We start from the raw sequence: 17,070 nt of genomic DNA on the forward strand, positions 1-17,070 counted from the left end.
TGATGAAGTTACCGAATCGATCTTCCAAATATCATACTTCACATGAATAAAACATCTATAAAGTCCAAGAAAACAGCATATCCTATTAAAAATGACAAAAGTTCTAGCGTTGCCTAATAAAGCCATATTTTAATATGCTTTTCAGTGGTTTCCTTGGAAATCCATGTGTAAAAAGTAAAGCCAAAAGGATATCATTCAACATAACTAAGCAAGTTTCTCATCAGAACTCAAGAAAAGTTGGGCAACAACCCTAGTGGGAGCTGAAGTGGCAATATCTTGGTTGTCACACAGCTTCCGAGAAAAATATATAAAACACTACTAGTAGAAATACTGGCTTGTGACTACCATTATACATGTGATTGCAGGAGGTTTAGAGTCAGTCAGTTTGCAACGGACATGACAGTTAGGGCTCATTCAGACGAGCAAGAATCTCGTCCGTGTGCGGTGCGCTGAAACAATGCACAGCACACGTCCCCATTGATTTTAATGGGGCTAGTCACACATGCGTAAGTTTCCACACAGCGAGTGTCCGTTGCGCGAGACTCACTGCATGTCCTATATTGAAGTTTTCACGTACCTAGCCGCCCATTGAAGTCAATGGGTGCGTGAAAACCACGGACAGCACACGGATGCACATCAGTGTGCTGTCTGTGTTTGACGTAAAAATGACATTGAGAAAAAAAAGCACTTGCGAGTGCGTGAAAAACGCATGGCACTCGCAAAGCACGCAAACAGATTTACGCGCGTAAAACCGGTTACGCTCGGGTGACTGTAGCCTTAAAGAGTATCGCAAACTAGGCAACCCCTCGACACCACTGGGGAGGAAAAAAGAGGGGGCTGCAGGCAATCAGAATCCATTTAAATACAATACATGGTTGCGCAGAGTTCTACACAGTGGGACCTATTCTATGCAGCAGATCTCCACACTGACTAATGGAGAAAGGTGGTCCCAAATTGGGGACTACTCTCTCTTCCATTTGCGCCAAAAGGGGCACACGGTCAGGGGCCGTTAACCACTTTAAGATAGGAAGTAGGAGACGAGAGACCATAAAGTAAGGACATCCCACAAACAATAAAAATTGGGAATGCCGTAGCTTGTCGCTTAAAATACGCTGAACCATCCTCCAGTTAAAATAACTGGTTTTGTCTCACAATATCCCAGGCATGTCAAAACAATTCAGTATGGGAAAGAGTGTTGTCACTTGGAGTGGTCTACAACAAAACATGACCTAACTAAGCATCTGGCACTTATGACTACACAGCGCTGTACAGTCTCATGAGAATGCACTTTAAATTCCTCAATATAGGCCCTCTGTCATGGAAAATCGGGAAAATGTTCCTACAAGCGATTCTAGGGGAAACTGCCCATTAGAGTAGACACCGGATTGTTTTGGGCATTCTCTCATGTGAAAGAACATAGAACATAGTACCTACACTTTAGATGTGAGCAAAATGGGAAAACGTCAGCATTTTTGCAAAGTGCGTTTAGTGCCTGTTCACATCTGCGTTCGGGTTTCCGTTTTACTACTCCGTCAGAGGAGCAGAAAAACAAAAATCCTGGAAGCGCTGGTTCCTTTGAACGACAGACAACCGGCGCCAGACGGAACCTATTGACTAAGTTCCGTCGTTGTTTACAGGAAACAATAGCGCAGCATGCTGCGCAGTTTCTGGTATTTTCGGGCGGATCTGCAATGGAGAACCCTAAAGGAGCTTCCAACAAGGATGTGAATAGGCCCTTATATTCATACCGGTTTTTTTTTGTGACAGACAACTATTGACTTCAATAGAAAAATTAAAAACAAAAAATATTGTGTGTACTTTACATGTTTGTATAGAAGCCGTTCTATGGACAGTTATTGCTATGAACAAAAAGCAACAAATATGCAGGTCAAACCAGTTTTTCTGCTGTAATAAATGATGACGTTCTCAACTGTATCTCTGCCCGTTCACATTACGGTCGGGTACCTTTTGAGGTTTCCGTTCATCCATTCCGTCAGAGGAATCGATGAACGGAAAACCAAACGGAAACTGTAGCTTCCATTTGCATTACCATTGATTTCAATAGGAACGCTTCCGTTGCAGTTGGTCGACTACACTATGGTTTCCGTGAAAAATAACAAACTTAACTGACCGGTAACCAACTGCTACGGAAGCATTATAACGGGAATGCAAACGGAAGCTATAGTTTCCATTCATCTGTTCCACTGACGGAATGGATGAACGGAAACCCCAAACAGAACCCGAATGTGATGTTAACAGGCCTAAGAACATATGAAAACAAAACCCAAAAAAGGTGATGCAAATAGTATATATAGTTCCCGAGATCTAGTTATAAGCAGCTCCCCACTGCACATTCTGACCATAGTGAAACCAAAATCCTGAGTGATACATTTTCACCAAAAATGGCACACAGTTTTGGGCAAATCGTGGCAAATCCGTGTTTTGACTGATGTGTGAGCCCAACCTAAGCGTGTTATTCCAGGTTTAGGACTCATCTGTATTTTCCTCTCCCATACACCTGTGTAGGCACTGCTTCTATCCATTGATGGCTCTATGAATGCCTGAGAGGCTCAAACCAGTCAACCATCTTTGTCGTTCAGTTAGACACGCAACGCTTACCAGTTTCGGTATGCTCAATATGTGGGGGTGTATGACACTGCGGTACCAGATCACGAGTACCAGATCTCTTAACGTTGTACTTACAAGAGGATTTCTAAGTTAAAAGCAAACAATCGGAGGTGTCGATCGCATCAGACTGGTTTCGCCTTCTGGCTTCATCAAATGCTATGACTCTGTACTCCACCTCACAGGTAAAAATTCACCTTCCATGTTCCTTTACAGTTCAAAGGCATTGCAGTTAAGACAAACTAGTTACCGTACTTCGGTATAAAACAAGTATTAATAACACTTTGGTGACATTTTATCTAGTTTATAAATGAATTCAGGTTCTTCTGCAATAACCTTACTAAATTCCGCCCTTGCAGTCTTTCTAGATTACAAACGGCAGCAATTTTTAGCGGTTTCAGATTTTTACCACGGGCAATACAAAAACTGGCAGAACCACTATGGGACATTAAGCCATTAAAATGATCGTTTAAGCGAGCTTTTAAATTTCCTCCCTGATCTCTCTACATAGTGCAGGCCACACTCATTCCAACATACAGACTACATTCTTAGGCCCCACACACACGACCGTAACATCGCCCGTGATTACAGTCCGTAATTACGGACCCATTCTTTTCTATGGCCGACGGACACTTTCCTGTATATTTACGTGAAGGTATCCGTGCCGTAGAAACTTTCCCCCAAAAAATAGGACGTCCTATTTTTTTTATTTTACAGACCGTGCTCCCATACTTTATAATTGGAGCATGGCACGTAATTATGGGCATGGTGCCTTAGGGCATGTACACATTGCTTATTTTCTGGCAAAAAAAAATACGAGGCGGATTGAAAATATAAAATCATCCTCTGAAAACCAGGAGTTTTTGGAGCAGAATTGAAAAGTTTTGAGGTATATATTCGAATCGTTTTTGGCATGGTCAATAGGAAATGTTACATCTGCTTCAAAAACGCCTGAAGGCTGGATTCCCACAGTGCAGAATTGCTGCAGATTTTGCCAACAAAAAAAAACAGAATTGGATTCAGGAGACCTAGAAGGCCATTATATATATATATATATATATATATATATATATATATATATATATATATATATATATATTTTCTTGAGGTTCTGTTCCTGGTTTTGGCTTTTAAAAAAAATACATGCGAAATCTGTACTATGGGAATGCATCCTAAGGCATAGTTCAATCAGTGCGGATTTTGCATGCATTTTTAAGCAAAACTGTATGTAGGAGAGCAGACACTTTACGACCTTCCTTTATATATTTATTCTGTTTAAATTCCATTCCTGGTTATTGCTTAAAAGATACATGCGAACTGCGCAGCTTCTTAGTATTTCCGCCTCTATATTTCTCAAACTTCCATTGTTCATAATTTGCATGGGAAATGACCTGAGCTTTGTTGGTGTCAATTTTCTAGCTCTTACTAGATTTGTTCATGATAACAGATTGTGCACAAAAACTTTTATAAAAGTCACAGATTTCAATAGCTACATTGTTAAGGAAAGCTGCATTAATAAGAATGTAATCTATATATGTTAGCAAGTGCGACCTGCAGTAAGGAACTTGCATATTAATAATATATGTAAAAGTGTGATGTCCCACATTGTTTCTTTCCATTTTTGTATTATACATGGTAAAAACCTGAAACCGCTAAAAATTGCTGCCAGTTGTAAAGTAGAAAAGGACTGGGGGACGGGGATATCACAAAAAGAATTTATAAACTAAATACAAGGTTACCATGGGTTTAAATAGGTCTCAAATGGGGTTGTCCCACCATTAACCCCTTCAGGACTGAGCCTATTTGGCCTTCAGGACGAAGCCGATTTTTCAAATCTGACATGTGTCACTTTATGTGGTAATAACTCCGGAATGCTTTTACCTATCCAAGCGATTCTGAGATTGTTTTCTCGTGACATATTGTACTTTATGTTAGTGAAAAAATTTTGTTGATAAATTCAATATTTATTTGTAAAAAAGACCAAGATTTGGAGAAAATTTTCAAAAATTTGCATTTTTCGAAATTTAAATGTATCCGCTTGTAAAACAGATAGTAAGTAATACCACACAAAATAGTTACTAGTTAACATTTCCCATATGTCTACTTTAGTTTGGCATCGTTTTTTGAAAAATTCTTTTATTTTTCTAGGACGTTACAAGACTTAGAACTTTAGCAGCGATTTCTCATATTTTCAAGAAAATTTCAAAAGGCGATTTTTACAAAGACCAGTTCAGTTCTGAAGTGGCTTTGAGGGCCATATATTAGAAAGTCCCCATAAATCACCCCATTCTGAAAACTGCACCCCTCAAAGTATTCAAAAGAGCATTCAGAAAGTGTATTAACCCTTTAGGCGTTTCACAGGAATTAAAGCAATGTAGAGGTGAAAGTTACAAATGAATTTTGTAAAAAAAAAAAAAAATGACATTTGTAATAAAAAAAAAAAATCTATACCACAGAAGGTTTTACCCGAGAAATGTAACTTATTATTTATTGCCCAGATTCTGCAGTTTTTAGAAATATCCCACATGTGGCCCTAGTGCGCTAATTTACTGAAATACAGGCCTCAGAAGCAAAGAAGCACCTAGTGGATTTTGGGGCCTCCTTTTTTTTAGCATATATTTTACCATGTCAGGTTTGAAGAGGTCTTGTGGGGCCAAAACATTAAAGACCCCCAAAAGTGACCTCATTTTGGAAACTACACCACTCAGGGAATTTATCTAGGGGTATAGTTAGCATTTTGAACCCACAGATTTTTTGCTAAATTTATTTGAATTAGTTTGTGAAGATGAAAATCTACTTTTTTTCTGAAAAAACGTAGACATTTTTAATTTTTGCAAGGAATAAAAGAGAAAAAAACACCCCAACATATGTAAAGCAATTTCTCCTGATTATAGCAATACCCCATATGTGGTAATAAACTGCTGTTTGGACCTACAGTAGGACTTAAAAGAAGCACCATTTGGATTTTGAAATTCTGATTTTGCTGGAATCGTTTTCAGTGCCGTGTCGCATTTGAAATGCCCTGGAGGGAACAAAATTGTGGAAACCCCCGGAAAGTGACCCCATTTTGGAAACTACACTCATCAAGGAATTTTTCTAGGTGTAAAGTTAGTATTTTGACCCCACGGTTGTTTGGCTGAATTCATTGGAATTATTCTGTAAAGGTAAAAATAGACTTTTTTTCTGAAAAAAGGTAGCTATTTTTAATTTTTGTAAGGAATAAAGGAGAAAAAGCACCCCAACATTTGTAAAACAATTTCTCCCGATTACGGAAATATGCCATATGTGGTAATAAACTGCTTTCTGGACCCACAGCAAGGCTTAGAAGGGAAGGAGCGCTATTTGGCTTTTGGAGCTCAAATTTAGCTGAAATGTTTTTTGGGTGCCATGTCGCATTTGCAAAGCCCCTGAGAGGCCAAAACAGTGGAAACCCCCCAAAAGTGGAAATTACACCACTTATAGAATCTATCTAGGGATATAGTGGGCATTTAGACCCCACAAGTCTTTTTCAGGATTTATTAGAATTAGGCCGTGAATATGAATATCAAAATTTCTTCCACTAAAATGTTGCATTTTTTCAATTTCACAAAGGATAAAGGGGGAAAAAGCCCCCCAACATTTGTAAAGCAATTTCTTCCGAGTACGGCAATACCCCACATGTGGTCATAAATGGTTTTTCATTAGAAAGTAATTAACCCTTTCTGGACTGATCCATTTTTTTATTTTCCTTTTTAGTTTTTTCCTCCTTGCGTTCCAAGAGCCACAACTTTTTTATTTTTCAGTCAATAGAGCGGTATGAGGGCTTATTTATTGAGGGACGAGCGGTCGTTTTTATTGGTACCATTTTTTGGTACATACAACTTTTTGAGCACTTTTTATGAAATTTTTAGGTAGAGCCAAGGTGACCAAGAAAACAGCGATTTTGCCGTTCTAAATTCTTTATTTTTCACGTGAGACGCTCCATACATCACCCCCCACACTAAGACATGCTATGTTGTGGTGCGCGAAGGGGTTAATGCGCAGCGCATGGTGCGGAGTGAATATTAAAATTTTCCACTCATACGCCATTTTAGTGCACTACATGTTATGCCCAGTTTGTGCCACTGAAGACAAATACCTCAAAATATTAACCGGGTTCTCCCGGGTATGGCGATGCCATATCTATGGACGTGAACTGGTGTTTGGGCACGCTGCAGGGCTCAGAAGGGAGGGACGCCATTTGGGGCGCAGATGTAGCTTGGTAGTTGTTCTGTTTGGGGTTTTACTGGTGTTTCAGTTTATAATGTGGGGGCATAGGTTATCTGTGCGGAGTACATCAGGGCATAATAAGAGGGTATAATAATGCAGTAAATAAATAATAATCCGCAGATATGTGGCCGGTGTCGCACTGATAAATGACGCCTGATCTGATCTGCTTTTGGACACTGCACATTTTGCGTAAAGGTTCAGATAGCACCAGATACGTGGAAGGGTGAGGTTTTGCACGGATAGGGGCCCAACCCAAACATAAATATAAAAGAGTATCCGGATACTCTTTTATATACTGCACATTTTGCATCGCCATATCTGGGAGCCAGAACGGTTTTATTTTTTCTCCACCGGAGCTGCGTGAGGGTTTATTCTTTGCGGGACAATCTGTAGTTTTCATTGGTACCATTTTGGGGTAGCAGAAATTTTTTTGATCACATTTTATTCCATTTTTTGGCAAGCAAGGTGACCAAAAACCATCAATTCTGACAATATTTTTTATTCGTTTTTTTATGGCCTTCACCCTGGGCTATAAATTACCATTTTACTTTATTCTGCGGGTCGATACGATTACAGCGATACCATATGCATATGATTTTTTTATGTTTTGCAGCGTTTGAGCAATAAAATCACTTATTTATAAAATAAATAAATCTTTTGTGTCACCATATTCTGAGAGCCATAACTTTTTTATTTAAGGGCTTGTTTTTTGCGGGACGGGATGTAGTTTGTATTGGTACCATTTTGGCGTACATGCGACTTTTTGATCACTTTTTATTGTATATTTTGGTAGGTTTGGCAACCAAAAAAAATTGTGATTTGGGCACGGTTTTTTGTTTATTTTTTTCGCGGTGTTCACCGTGCGGGAAAAATAATATTACAGTTTTATAGTTGGGGTCGTTACGAACGCGGTGATACCAAATATGTGTACTTTTTTTAATGTGTTCATTTTTTTCCTATAATAAAAGACTTATTATAGGAAAAAAAGCATTCTTTGTTTATATCACTTCTAACTTTTATTTGTACACTTTTTAAAAACATTTTTATTATCTTTTTTTTACTTGTCCCTCTAGGGGACACTTAGACTTGCAGCTCTGATCGCTGCTGGAACACATTACACTACACACGTAGTGTAATGTGTTCCAACTGTCATTGTGACGTAACTGTCACACTGACAGGAAGCATTGGAGGACCGGCCGGAGGCTGATCCTCCGAGGCTTCCGTACATGGCTACCCGGAGGTCATTGTCTGGCCTCTGGTTGCCATGATAAGGATCGCCAGCCCCCGCAAATGAATGTGGGGGGCTGCCGATCCGCTGTAAACCTCTTCGATGTGGTGATCGCAATCGACCACCGCATCGAAGGGGTTAATTGCGGATTTCAGCGGCGACAGGCCGCTGATCGGCAACGGGGAGTGCAGGGCTGACACCCTGCACAGTTAAAGAGGCTCTGTCACCAGATTTTGCAACCCCCATCTGCTATTGCAGCAGATCGGCGCTGCAATCTAGATTACAGTAACGTTTTTATTTTTTAAAAACGAGCATTTTTGGCCAAGTTATGACCATTTTTGTATTTATGCAAATGAGGCTTGCAAAAGTCCAAGTGGGCGTGTTTAAAGTACAAGTCCAAGTGGGCGTGTATTATGTGCGTATATCGGGGCGTTTTTACTACTTTTACTAGCTGCGCGTTCTGACGAAGTATCATCCACTTCTCTTCAGAACGCCCAGCTTCTGGCAGTGCAGACACACAGCGTGTTCGAGAGATCACGCTGTGACGTCACTCTCAGGTCCTGCATCGTGTCAGACGAGCGAGGACACATCGGCACCAGAGGCTACAGTTGATTCTGCAGCAGCATCAGCGTTTGCAGGTAAGTAGCTACATCGACTTACCTGCAAACGCCGAAGCAGAATCAACTGTAGCCTCTGGTGCCGATGTGTCCTCGCTCGTCCGACACGATGCAGGACCTGGGGCAGGAAGTGAGTGACGACACAGCGTGATCACTCGAGAACACGCTGTGTGTCTGTGCACTGCCAGAAGCTGGGCGTTCTGAAGAGAAGTGGATGATACTTCTCGTCAGAACGCCCAGCTAGTAAAAGTAGTAAAAACACCCCGATGTACGCACATAATACACGCCCACTTGGACTTTTGCAAGCCTCATTTGCATAAATTCAAAAATGGTCATAACTTGGCCAAAAATGCTTGTTTTTTAAAAATAAAAACGTTACTGTAATCTACATTGCAGCGCCTATCTGCTGCAATAGCAGATAGGGGTTGCAAAATCTGGTGACAGAGCCTCTTTAACCGCCGTTGCGGTGTAGCGCCGCGCGGCGGTTAACTGTTAAAGTGCGGACGTAACTGCACGCCCAGGTGCGCGAAGTTACTGCTCACCTGGACGTGCATTTACGCCAAGGTGCGGGAAGGGGTTAAATATACTGCTTGAATAGATAGAAAAATGAATAATGTTTACATGTTGTTAAAAACAATCCAGTGAAGAGTTTGAGAGACATTTACTTACATAGTATGGCACCAACTTGTCTTTAATGAGGATCTGGCAAACAAAGACAGACCGCGAGGCAGCACTTCCAAAAATATGAGCTTTTAATCACCCGTGCACGGGTATTTTTGGAAGTGCTGCCTCGCTGTCAGCTTTGTTTGCCTGATATTGTGGACCGTGGACCAGGTCCGGTGGAGGCGTGCACCCCTTCTGTGGTCCAGTGCTGTGGAATCTTTTCCTTTGTGGTTTAATGAGGATTTGTCACTAGTTTAGAAATGCCCTATCTCCTAGCTAATCTAATAGGCGCTGTCACACTGATCATGTAAGTGAAAATTGTGTCCCAAAGATTTTAACCCCTTAATGACCAGCCTATTTTAGACCTTATTAACCAAGCTATTTTTTTTACGTTTGTCCATTGTCTCATTGAAAGATCTATAACTTTTTATTTTTGCGTCGACATAGCCGTATAAATAAGGTCTTGTTTTTTGCAGGGCAAGTTGTAATTTTTAACAGCACCATTTTGGGGTACATGTCATTTATTGATTAACTTTTATTAACTTTTTTTTGGGGGGGGGATAGAAAAACAGCAATATCGCCACACATTTTTGCGTCCTAAATTTACGCCATTTACCGTGTGGTATAAATAAATCACAAAAACGTTATTCAGCGGGTTGTTGCAATTGCAACTATACCACATTTAGATCGATTTTGTATGTTTTACTACTTTTACAAAGTAAAAACACTTATCAAAATTAATTGTTTTTGTGTCCCCATATTTGAAGAGCCATAACTTTATTTTTTCGCCGATGCAGTTGTAGGAGGGCTTTTTTTTTTTTCGTGGGACTACTGGTAGTTTTTATTGGTACTATTTTGGAATATATGTGACTTTTTGATCACTTTTTATCAAATTTTTTTAAAAGCAGGCTTCAAAGAAAACAGCCGTTTTTGTTTTTTTTTTTATTTTAGTTTTAACTACGCTCACAGTGCAGGTTAATTGATGTAATAACTTTATAGCTGGGGTCAATACGGACGCGGCGATACCAAATATGTGTAACTTATTTACTTTATTTTTTAATAATAAAGCAGTTTGTAAGGGGAAAAAGTGTTTTTTTAAACTTTTTTTTCACTTTTTTACTAGTCCCACTAGGGGACTTCACTATGCGATCCTCTGATCGCATATACAATACACTGCAACACTTCTGTATTGCAGTGTACGAGTGCCTGTCCGTGTAAAACAGACAGGAATCTGCTAGGCCATGCCTCTGGCATGACCTAGCAGACATACACTACAGGCAGACTTGGGGGCCTTTATTAGGTTCCTGGCTACCATAGAAGACACCGGCACTCGGCGATCTAATCGACAGGTGCCGGTGGGATAAGAGGGAGCTCCCTCCCTCTCTCCAAAACCACTCAGATGCAGCGCTCGCTATTGAGCACCGCATCTGGGAGGTTAAACGGTTGAAGGCAGCACTATATTGGGAGTTGCCAGAGGAGGAAGTAGTGATTCTGCTCAGTGACCCTCCCCAGCAGCACAGATTAACAGCAGCACCAAGGGGGGGCACAGGGAAGCAAAGAAAGATTAAAAGGGTAGTATATGCTAGAAACACAGAAGATTTATTTAAAATAGCTAATAACAGAATTTCTGGACAATGTGTGAAACAATTTATGGTGTAACCCCTTGAATGGTTTTATTTAGAAGTAACTAAATTTATATTTGAACTGTAATGCCTTTGACCTGTAAAGAAACATGGAAGGTACATTTTTACTTATGAGGTGGAGTCCAGAGTAACAGGCCTTGAGGAAGCCGTAAGGCGAAACTAGTCAGGTGTGATCGAAACCCCCATGATTTTAAACGATAGGCAAAAAAAAAATATTTTGTAAGTGCCACATTGAAAAAGATCCGACTTTATTAACTCAATTCCGTACAATGATACATTTTAGGATAGAAACTAAGGGCAGCCACATAAAATAGGACCCTGAAGCACAATCCACAATACCAAATAGGTTCCATACATGGGGTTGGAAGTTGAGCCATTAACTGAACTTAATGCTGTTAGTTTGAGTCATTAGACTTCCAGCTATATTATATGGGTGCACAAATGCACCCATATTATGCTCATGTGAAATTGTCCTAAGGCTTCAACATGAGCTGCAATTTTAAGCACTAAAAATATTTCATGTATACCAGAAGGTTCATTAAAAATGGCTTCTTGTAGTTTTTGAAGGAAATATGCATGCACCCAATGCTTACACCTTTGCCATATTAGCAAGATTTTAAGACTGTCACAGCAGAGCGCATTAGGAAACTGTGGCAATTCCCTTAGAGAAGGTTTTAATTTTCTCCTTTATGAAAACACAGGAATGTTTATAGGTTCTTTAAACAATGCTGGGAGGTAATCACCACTTTTTATTTTAAGAACTCCCCTATAGGTGAAAATAAATGGCATCACTTCCTAATTGGTGGTGGTTTTACTGCTGGCACTAACACCATCCGCAGAATGAAAGGAAGGCAGCCCCTTTGTTTTCCAAATAGGTATGGGGCTGTGTTGCAGTTCCCATCACAGCCCGTGGATAGAAGTGCCACTGTGCAGGAAAAACGCAGAGGGACCACAGGTCTTTCGTTCTTGAAATTATGGGGATGCCAAAGTTAATCAGCCTATTGATCAAAATCTCAGTGCAAACCTTTAAGGTTTCTATGAAAATAAACCACCTGCCATGCTTGAACAAATATAGTCCCAAAGTAGGCATACATAACAAATAGTAATAAACAAATACTATATAAAGTTATACCCAAATCTTGCTAATATTGAAAAGATGAAAATGCATTCTTTTAGAGAACAAAGTTTCCCATTGGATCTGTAACATGCGATCCTGATCGGTTTCCAGTTTCCACTGGACCTTAGAGGGGAGGGGGGGGGGGAGAAAAAACATCAAAATTTAAAATTAGTGAGTCTTCACCTCGTCCACATGGTGTACATGGTCCTTTAGAGCTTTGGGGCGACGTTCTGGATATTTTCAGAGGCCTACCTAAGATATTAGTGGCAAAAAAGCAAGATGGGAAACAGTAGACAAAATAGAAATTGTTGAAGACTGAGATAACCATGTTATGACAGAACGTCTTAAATAGGAAACTGATCAAAAGTAATAAATACTGTCTCTAACTAGATCTATTTGATGCTTTTAGTATAAAGACTTTTAAAAAGAGGACATACCTCTAGTATTACAGAGATATATATATATATATGATGGTAACATTAAATGAACACGGTGGGCAACACTGAATCGATGGGGAACAAAGAGTGTCGGACAAACAGCAGTAAAGTGATAAAAGAACCTAGCAGTATGCAATCACTTTATAAGATGGGGATAAACTTTTAATGTTTTACATGTCCTAAGATAAGGTTTAAGAGCTTACTGGTATACCGGTGGGTCTAGTACCTTCAGGAAGGTACCAGTTTCTTTACAATTGCTAGTCTCTTCTTACCGTAACATAGTTGTGGCTCAGTGGAGTGTACAGGTAGGCCAGTGTGTTTTGTATGTATGTAGTGAAAATATTAAAAATAAATAACACCTTTCAACATAAATTCACTGTAGAATAATCTTTAAAAAATAAAGCACCATAGACCAGGCAACAGATCCACTTTAAACAAACTCTGTCAAACAGTATTAAACATTACGCAGTTGAACCATAGCTAGAATCTGCATGAAACATTCAGTAACTTTGGATATACTTTGCTTTATCGCTCTTATAATAGCTTAAGTTATATGACGTTTTCGTCTTTACTCGCATCTATAGACAAATTCAGGGTTCTGCTGGTTCCTACTAACCAGACCAGGGCCCTGTCAAAGCTCAGATGAAAGTTTTATAAGAAAAGCTAAGAAGTTAGGTCATATGTCTGATAGTTGAATGCGTCCAATAGAAACCAGAACAATTCTGAATTTACCTTGCTATGTAAATTTAGAAAACCCCCAAAAAACAAACAAAAAACAAAACAAAAACACACACAGCGTAAGGCCCTGTTCACATGGTGTTTGACACGTAAATAGTGTCGGAAAACGGGCAAAAAAAACGGGACATGCCCTATCTTCGGGCGTTTACGTCTCTAAACCTCCCATTGACATCAATGGGAGGCAGAGAAAGCATTTTTCGTGGCGTTTTTGCTCGCGGCGCTCAACGGACGCAGGCGAAAAACGTGGCAAATCGCGTTCAAGCAGATCAAAATCTGCCTCAAAATTCCAGGCTGAATTTTGAGGCAGAATTTTCTGCCTGACAAAAAAAAACTGTGAACAGGGCCTAACAAAAGAAAAAACATAAGTATTCAGAAAGGTGCATTAACTGTAGATTTTAATAGTGAAATGCTGCTGCAACGCAAAAAATAAAATAAACAGAACATGTTATTATACGGTCCACAATTGCAATCCGGGCTCATTGAAATCAATGCACATTTTGTATGTGAATGGTCCGCGATTGCAGACGGCCCAGGTGATACTGCTGCCCGTCTGTGCCGTAATCACAGACCGTAGACACAGCTACGACCATTTGCATGAGGCCTTAGTTGTCTTTATGATTATTTCCTGGTGCCTGACACTTTGAAGACAGAGAATCTATTAAAGACTGGTTGGAAGACAATTTATGTAAAAGCAGAGCAACATGCCTAATGCCACGGATCTCAGGATGATTAATATCCATGGAGGGAACCATCAAACCGTTCAAATTTCATAGGTTTTATTTAAATTAAGTAAAGAATGAGGCATCAGTAACTCCAGACTATTTCATGCACAAAATATTACATGAAAGAAAAATATTTTTTTTATTTTCAACAAAAAGCAATTGGTGTCAGTTTATATCACCATCTACAATCAAATGAAGGGATCCTCCGTGAAACCGTCTGCAATGCAATGATGTCAATTAAAACATCATCTAACATTTCACATGAGTAACAGAAATAGATTAATGACAAATCAATGAATTGTTTTGCAAAGCTTACAAAGCCGTTCCATTCACTATGGTGTACGCCGTCTGTGTGGGAACGGCGCATGCGCCGCTCCCACACAGTCCAAATGGAAGGTCTTTGGCCGAGTGACATCCGGCGCCATTTTCTAGTGGACCGGAAGCCGCGGCCGGACAGTAAGATGACTACTTCCGGTCGCGGCTTCCGGACATGTGATTAGAAGCAAGCACTAGGAGCGGGCGGACCGGCGGCAGCAAGAGCAGGTAAGTTATGTTTGTGTTTTAGTGTGTGTGATTACCACTGTATGTAAACCTACTACACTGTGTATTCGCTCAAAAAATGGCGTCACACAGTGTAGGAGGTTTGAACGTTCAATCCCCTCCTTTCTCCTGGCACTAGCCAGGATAAGGGAGGGGGGATTGTTTGAGGACGCTAGAGCGAGTGTGTATTCTCAAATTTTGCAGGATAAAGCAATGTGGTTGCTTTACCACATGCCAATGCTGCAATTTTGGGAATTGCTCCCTCTAGTGACCAGCACAGGGAAAGGTTATAAATTAGAATCTAAATTTATATTATTTCCTGACTTGTGAAAAAAATAAAAAAATTAGAACAATGTCTAATCATGTATATACTAACTGTTTAACTAAAAAAAAAAAAAAATTTCTAGCGACACATTCCCTTTAAGATAGGGATAAAAACAAAAAGGAGTAAGGTCACAGCCCCAAACCGCAAATTTTGCTGCAGAAATTTCTGCGACTGAAAATCCGCTTCATTTATCTGAATGGGCTCATTTCTGAATGTTTCAGAAACAACCCCATTCAGGTGAATGAAACGGATTTTCAGTTGAAGAAATTTCTGCAGCAAAATCTGCCCCGTGTGGCTGTACCCTAAAACTACACAGACTCATGTAAACTACTGACTCGAAAGCATCATGAACTCACCAAAGGGCTCAATGAACTGATAAAGCTTTTCTCCAATGGCAATGGCCTCCATGTGCTGGCGCAGATAATAAAGGATGACTGCCTGGTTGTAATAAAGTATGCTGTTTTCCACATCATCTAAGCTGTCCATCTCATCTACAGCCGAATGGACCTAAGTGCAAGGATTACGAAGATAAATTAACATCCAAAGAACAGATTAAACATATCCACAAGGGGGGAAAAAAACCTGGACCGCACATCCACTTGCTATACTTGATCTATTGAGGCTCAACAAAATAAAGACCTACGAACATAAGGTTCTTCGTAAACATTTTGAACAAACTGTATAAGCCCACATGCCACTTCACGGGCAACCTCTTTCAAGTGTCCCTACTCTACCAAGTGTAGTATCCCATGGCATCCATTGCCACTGCAACAGCACCTGCAGAGAGAGCAACCCAGGAGACCAACAGCACCCATGCTGCCAGTCTAACCCAACGTGGCTCTGGACCACGTGCCCCCACAGATACAGATCCGCAGCAACAAAATAGCAGGCGACTACATATTAAAAAGGGTTTCTACCTATTTGTTCTCAGTTTGGCCCCTCAGACTATAAGGAAATGTGAGATTTTTCCATTTTTGTTCATTTTTTTTTGTGGTGTTGTGTGGTGATTTTTTTTGTTGCTGCGGTGCTGTATCTGTGGGGGGGGAGTGGCCCAGAGCCAAGGTGGCTTAGACTGGCAGCACGGGTGTGGTTTGACTCATGGGAGCTCCCTCTGCAGGTGCTGTGTTGCAGCGGCAATGGTTGCCATGGGATACTACACTTGGTAGAGTAGGGACACACTTGAAAGAGGTCGCCGTGAAGTGGCAGGTGGGCTTATACAATTTGATCAAAATGTTTACAAAGAACCTCATGTTCATACCTTTTTATTTTGCCGAGCCGCAATGGATCAAGTATAGCAAGTGGATGTGCAGCCCAGGTTTCCTTTTCTCCCTTGAGGAATATTAAAATATTCCTCCTTCATAAAGACACAAGAACAATCCCTCTTTGCCAAACACACGGAGCTAATCACATGAGACTCCAGGTCGCAGGCTGCCCCCCTAGAAGGCAACCCAAAGCAATTCCCATACATTTGTGTCACCTAAGCTTCCGGTTAAGGTTTGCTGGATCCTGGAAGAAAGTGGCTAATACTTTTTTAATCTACAAGATGCAAAAAAAAACAAAAAAAAAAAACACATGCAAACGAAAGGCTGGAATAAATGTTATGTATTGTGAATGATAAACAGGAATTTATTGCTTACCTCATTTCTTAGCTGGTTTAGTGTCCGCTTTAAATTGTCTGTTGTACTCTGGTCACTTCTATAAAACTCAGTAACTGCCATATTAAGCATTATTTTGTAGTCATCTTTATTGATTTCTTTTAACTCACCAAGATGATGAAGACAAGCGTCATAGTTTCCTGCCTGGTATACACAAAATGATTTGATTAGAATATATAAAAATATTTAAAAAAACAAAAACAAAAAAACATTCTAGAAAACCAAAAAAAATAAATAAATCTTCTGCAAACACTTAGGCAAATTCCTTTCAAATATTTTTAAGGAAGCTTTAAATTGGGTCACACAATTTGTAGCATCTCCAAATTCAACTGTTGAGTGCCCTAAGGTTATGGTTATACACCCGCTTTTAGTAGCACGACAGGTCCAAACCGCTCCAATTTTAACAGTAGACACGACAAAAACAAAAAACAACCTGTGTCACCCTCCGCTATGCAGATTCATTACATGCAGTCCATGGGATCTAGAGGATAGGGAGAAACTATCATCTGCCA

At 40.1% G+C, this 17,070-nt stretch overlaps 1 protein-coding gene across 4 annotated transcripts in view; it reads right to left on the bottom strand.

The window, feature by feature from the left end:
* The window catches only part of CNOT10 (CCR4-NOT transcription complex subunit 10), a 146,630-nt gene that overhangs the window by 74,162 nt on the left and 55,398 nt on the right, over positions 1-17,070 (bottom strand). For 3 of the 4 annotated variants that reach the window (XM_075827163.1, XM_075827164.1, XM_075827162.1), the window contains exons 4-6: positions 16,541-16,702; positions 15,260-15,410; positions 12,325-12,393 (exon numbers count right to left, since the gene is read on the bottom strand). In XM_075827163.1, coding sequence (XP_075683278.1) covers positions 12,325-12,393; positions 15,260-15,410; positions 16,541-16,702 — 382 coding nt within the window. The remainder of the gene's footprint in view (positions 1-12,324; positions 12,394-15,259; positions 15,411-16,540; positions 16,703-17,070) is intronic. The other variant, XM_075827165.1, reaches the window with a different exon arrangement.

Source organism: Rhinoderma darwinii, chromosome 5, assembly GCF_050947455.1.
Source record: "Rhinoderma darwinii isolate aRhiDar2 chromosome 5, aRhiDar2.hap1, whole genome shotgun sequence".
NCBI classification, from domain to species: domain Eukaryota; kingdom Metazoa; phylum Chordata; class Amphibia; order Anura; family Rhinodermatidae; genus Rhinoderma; species Rhinoderma darwinii.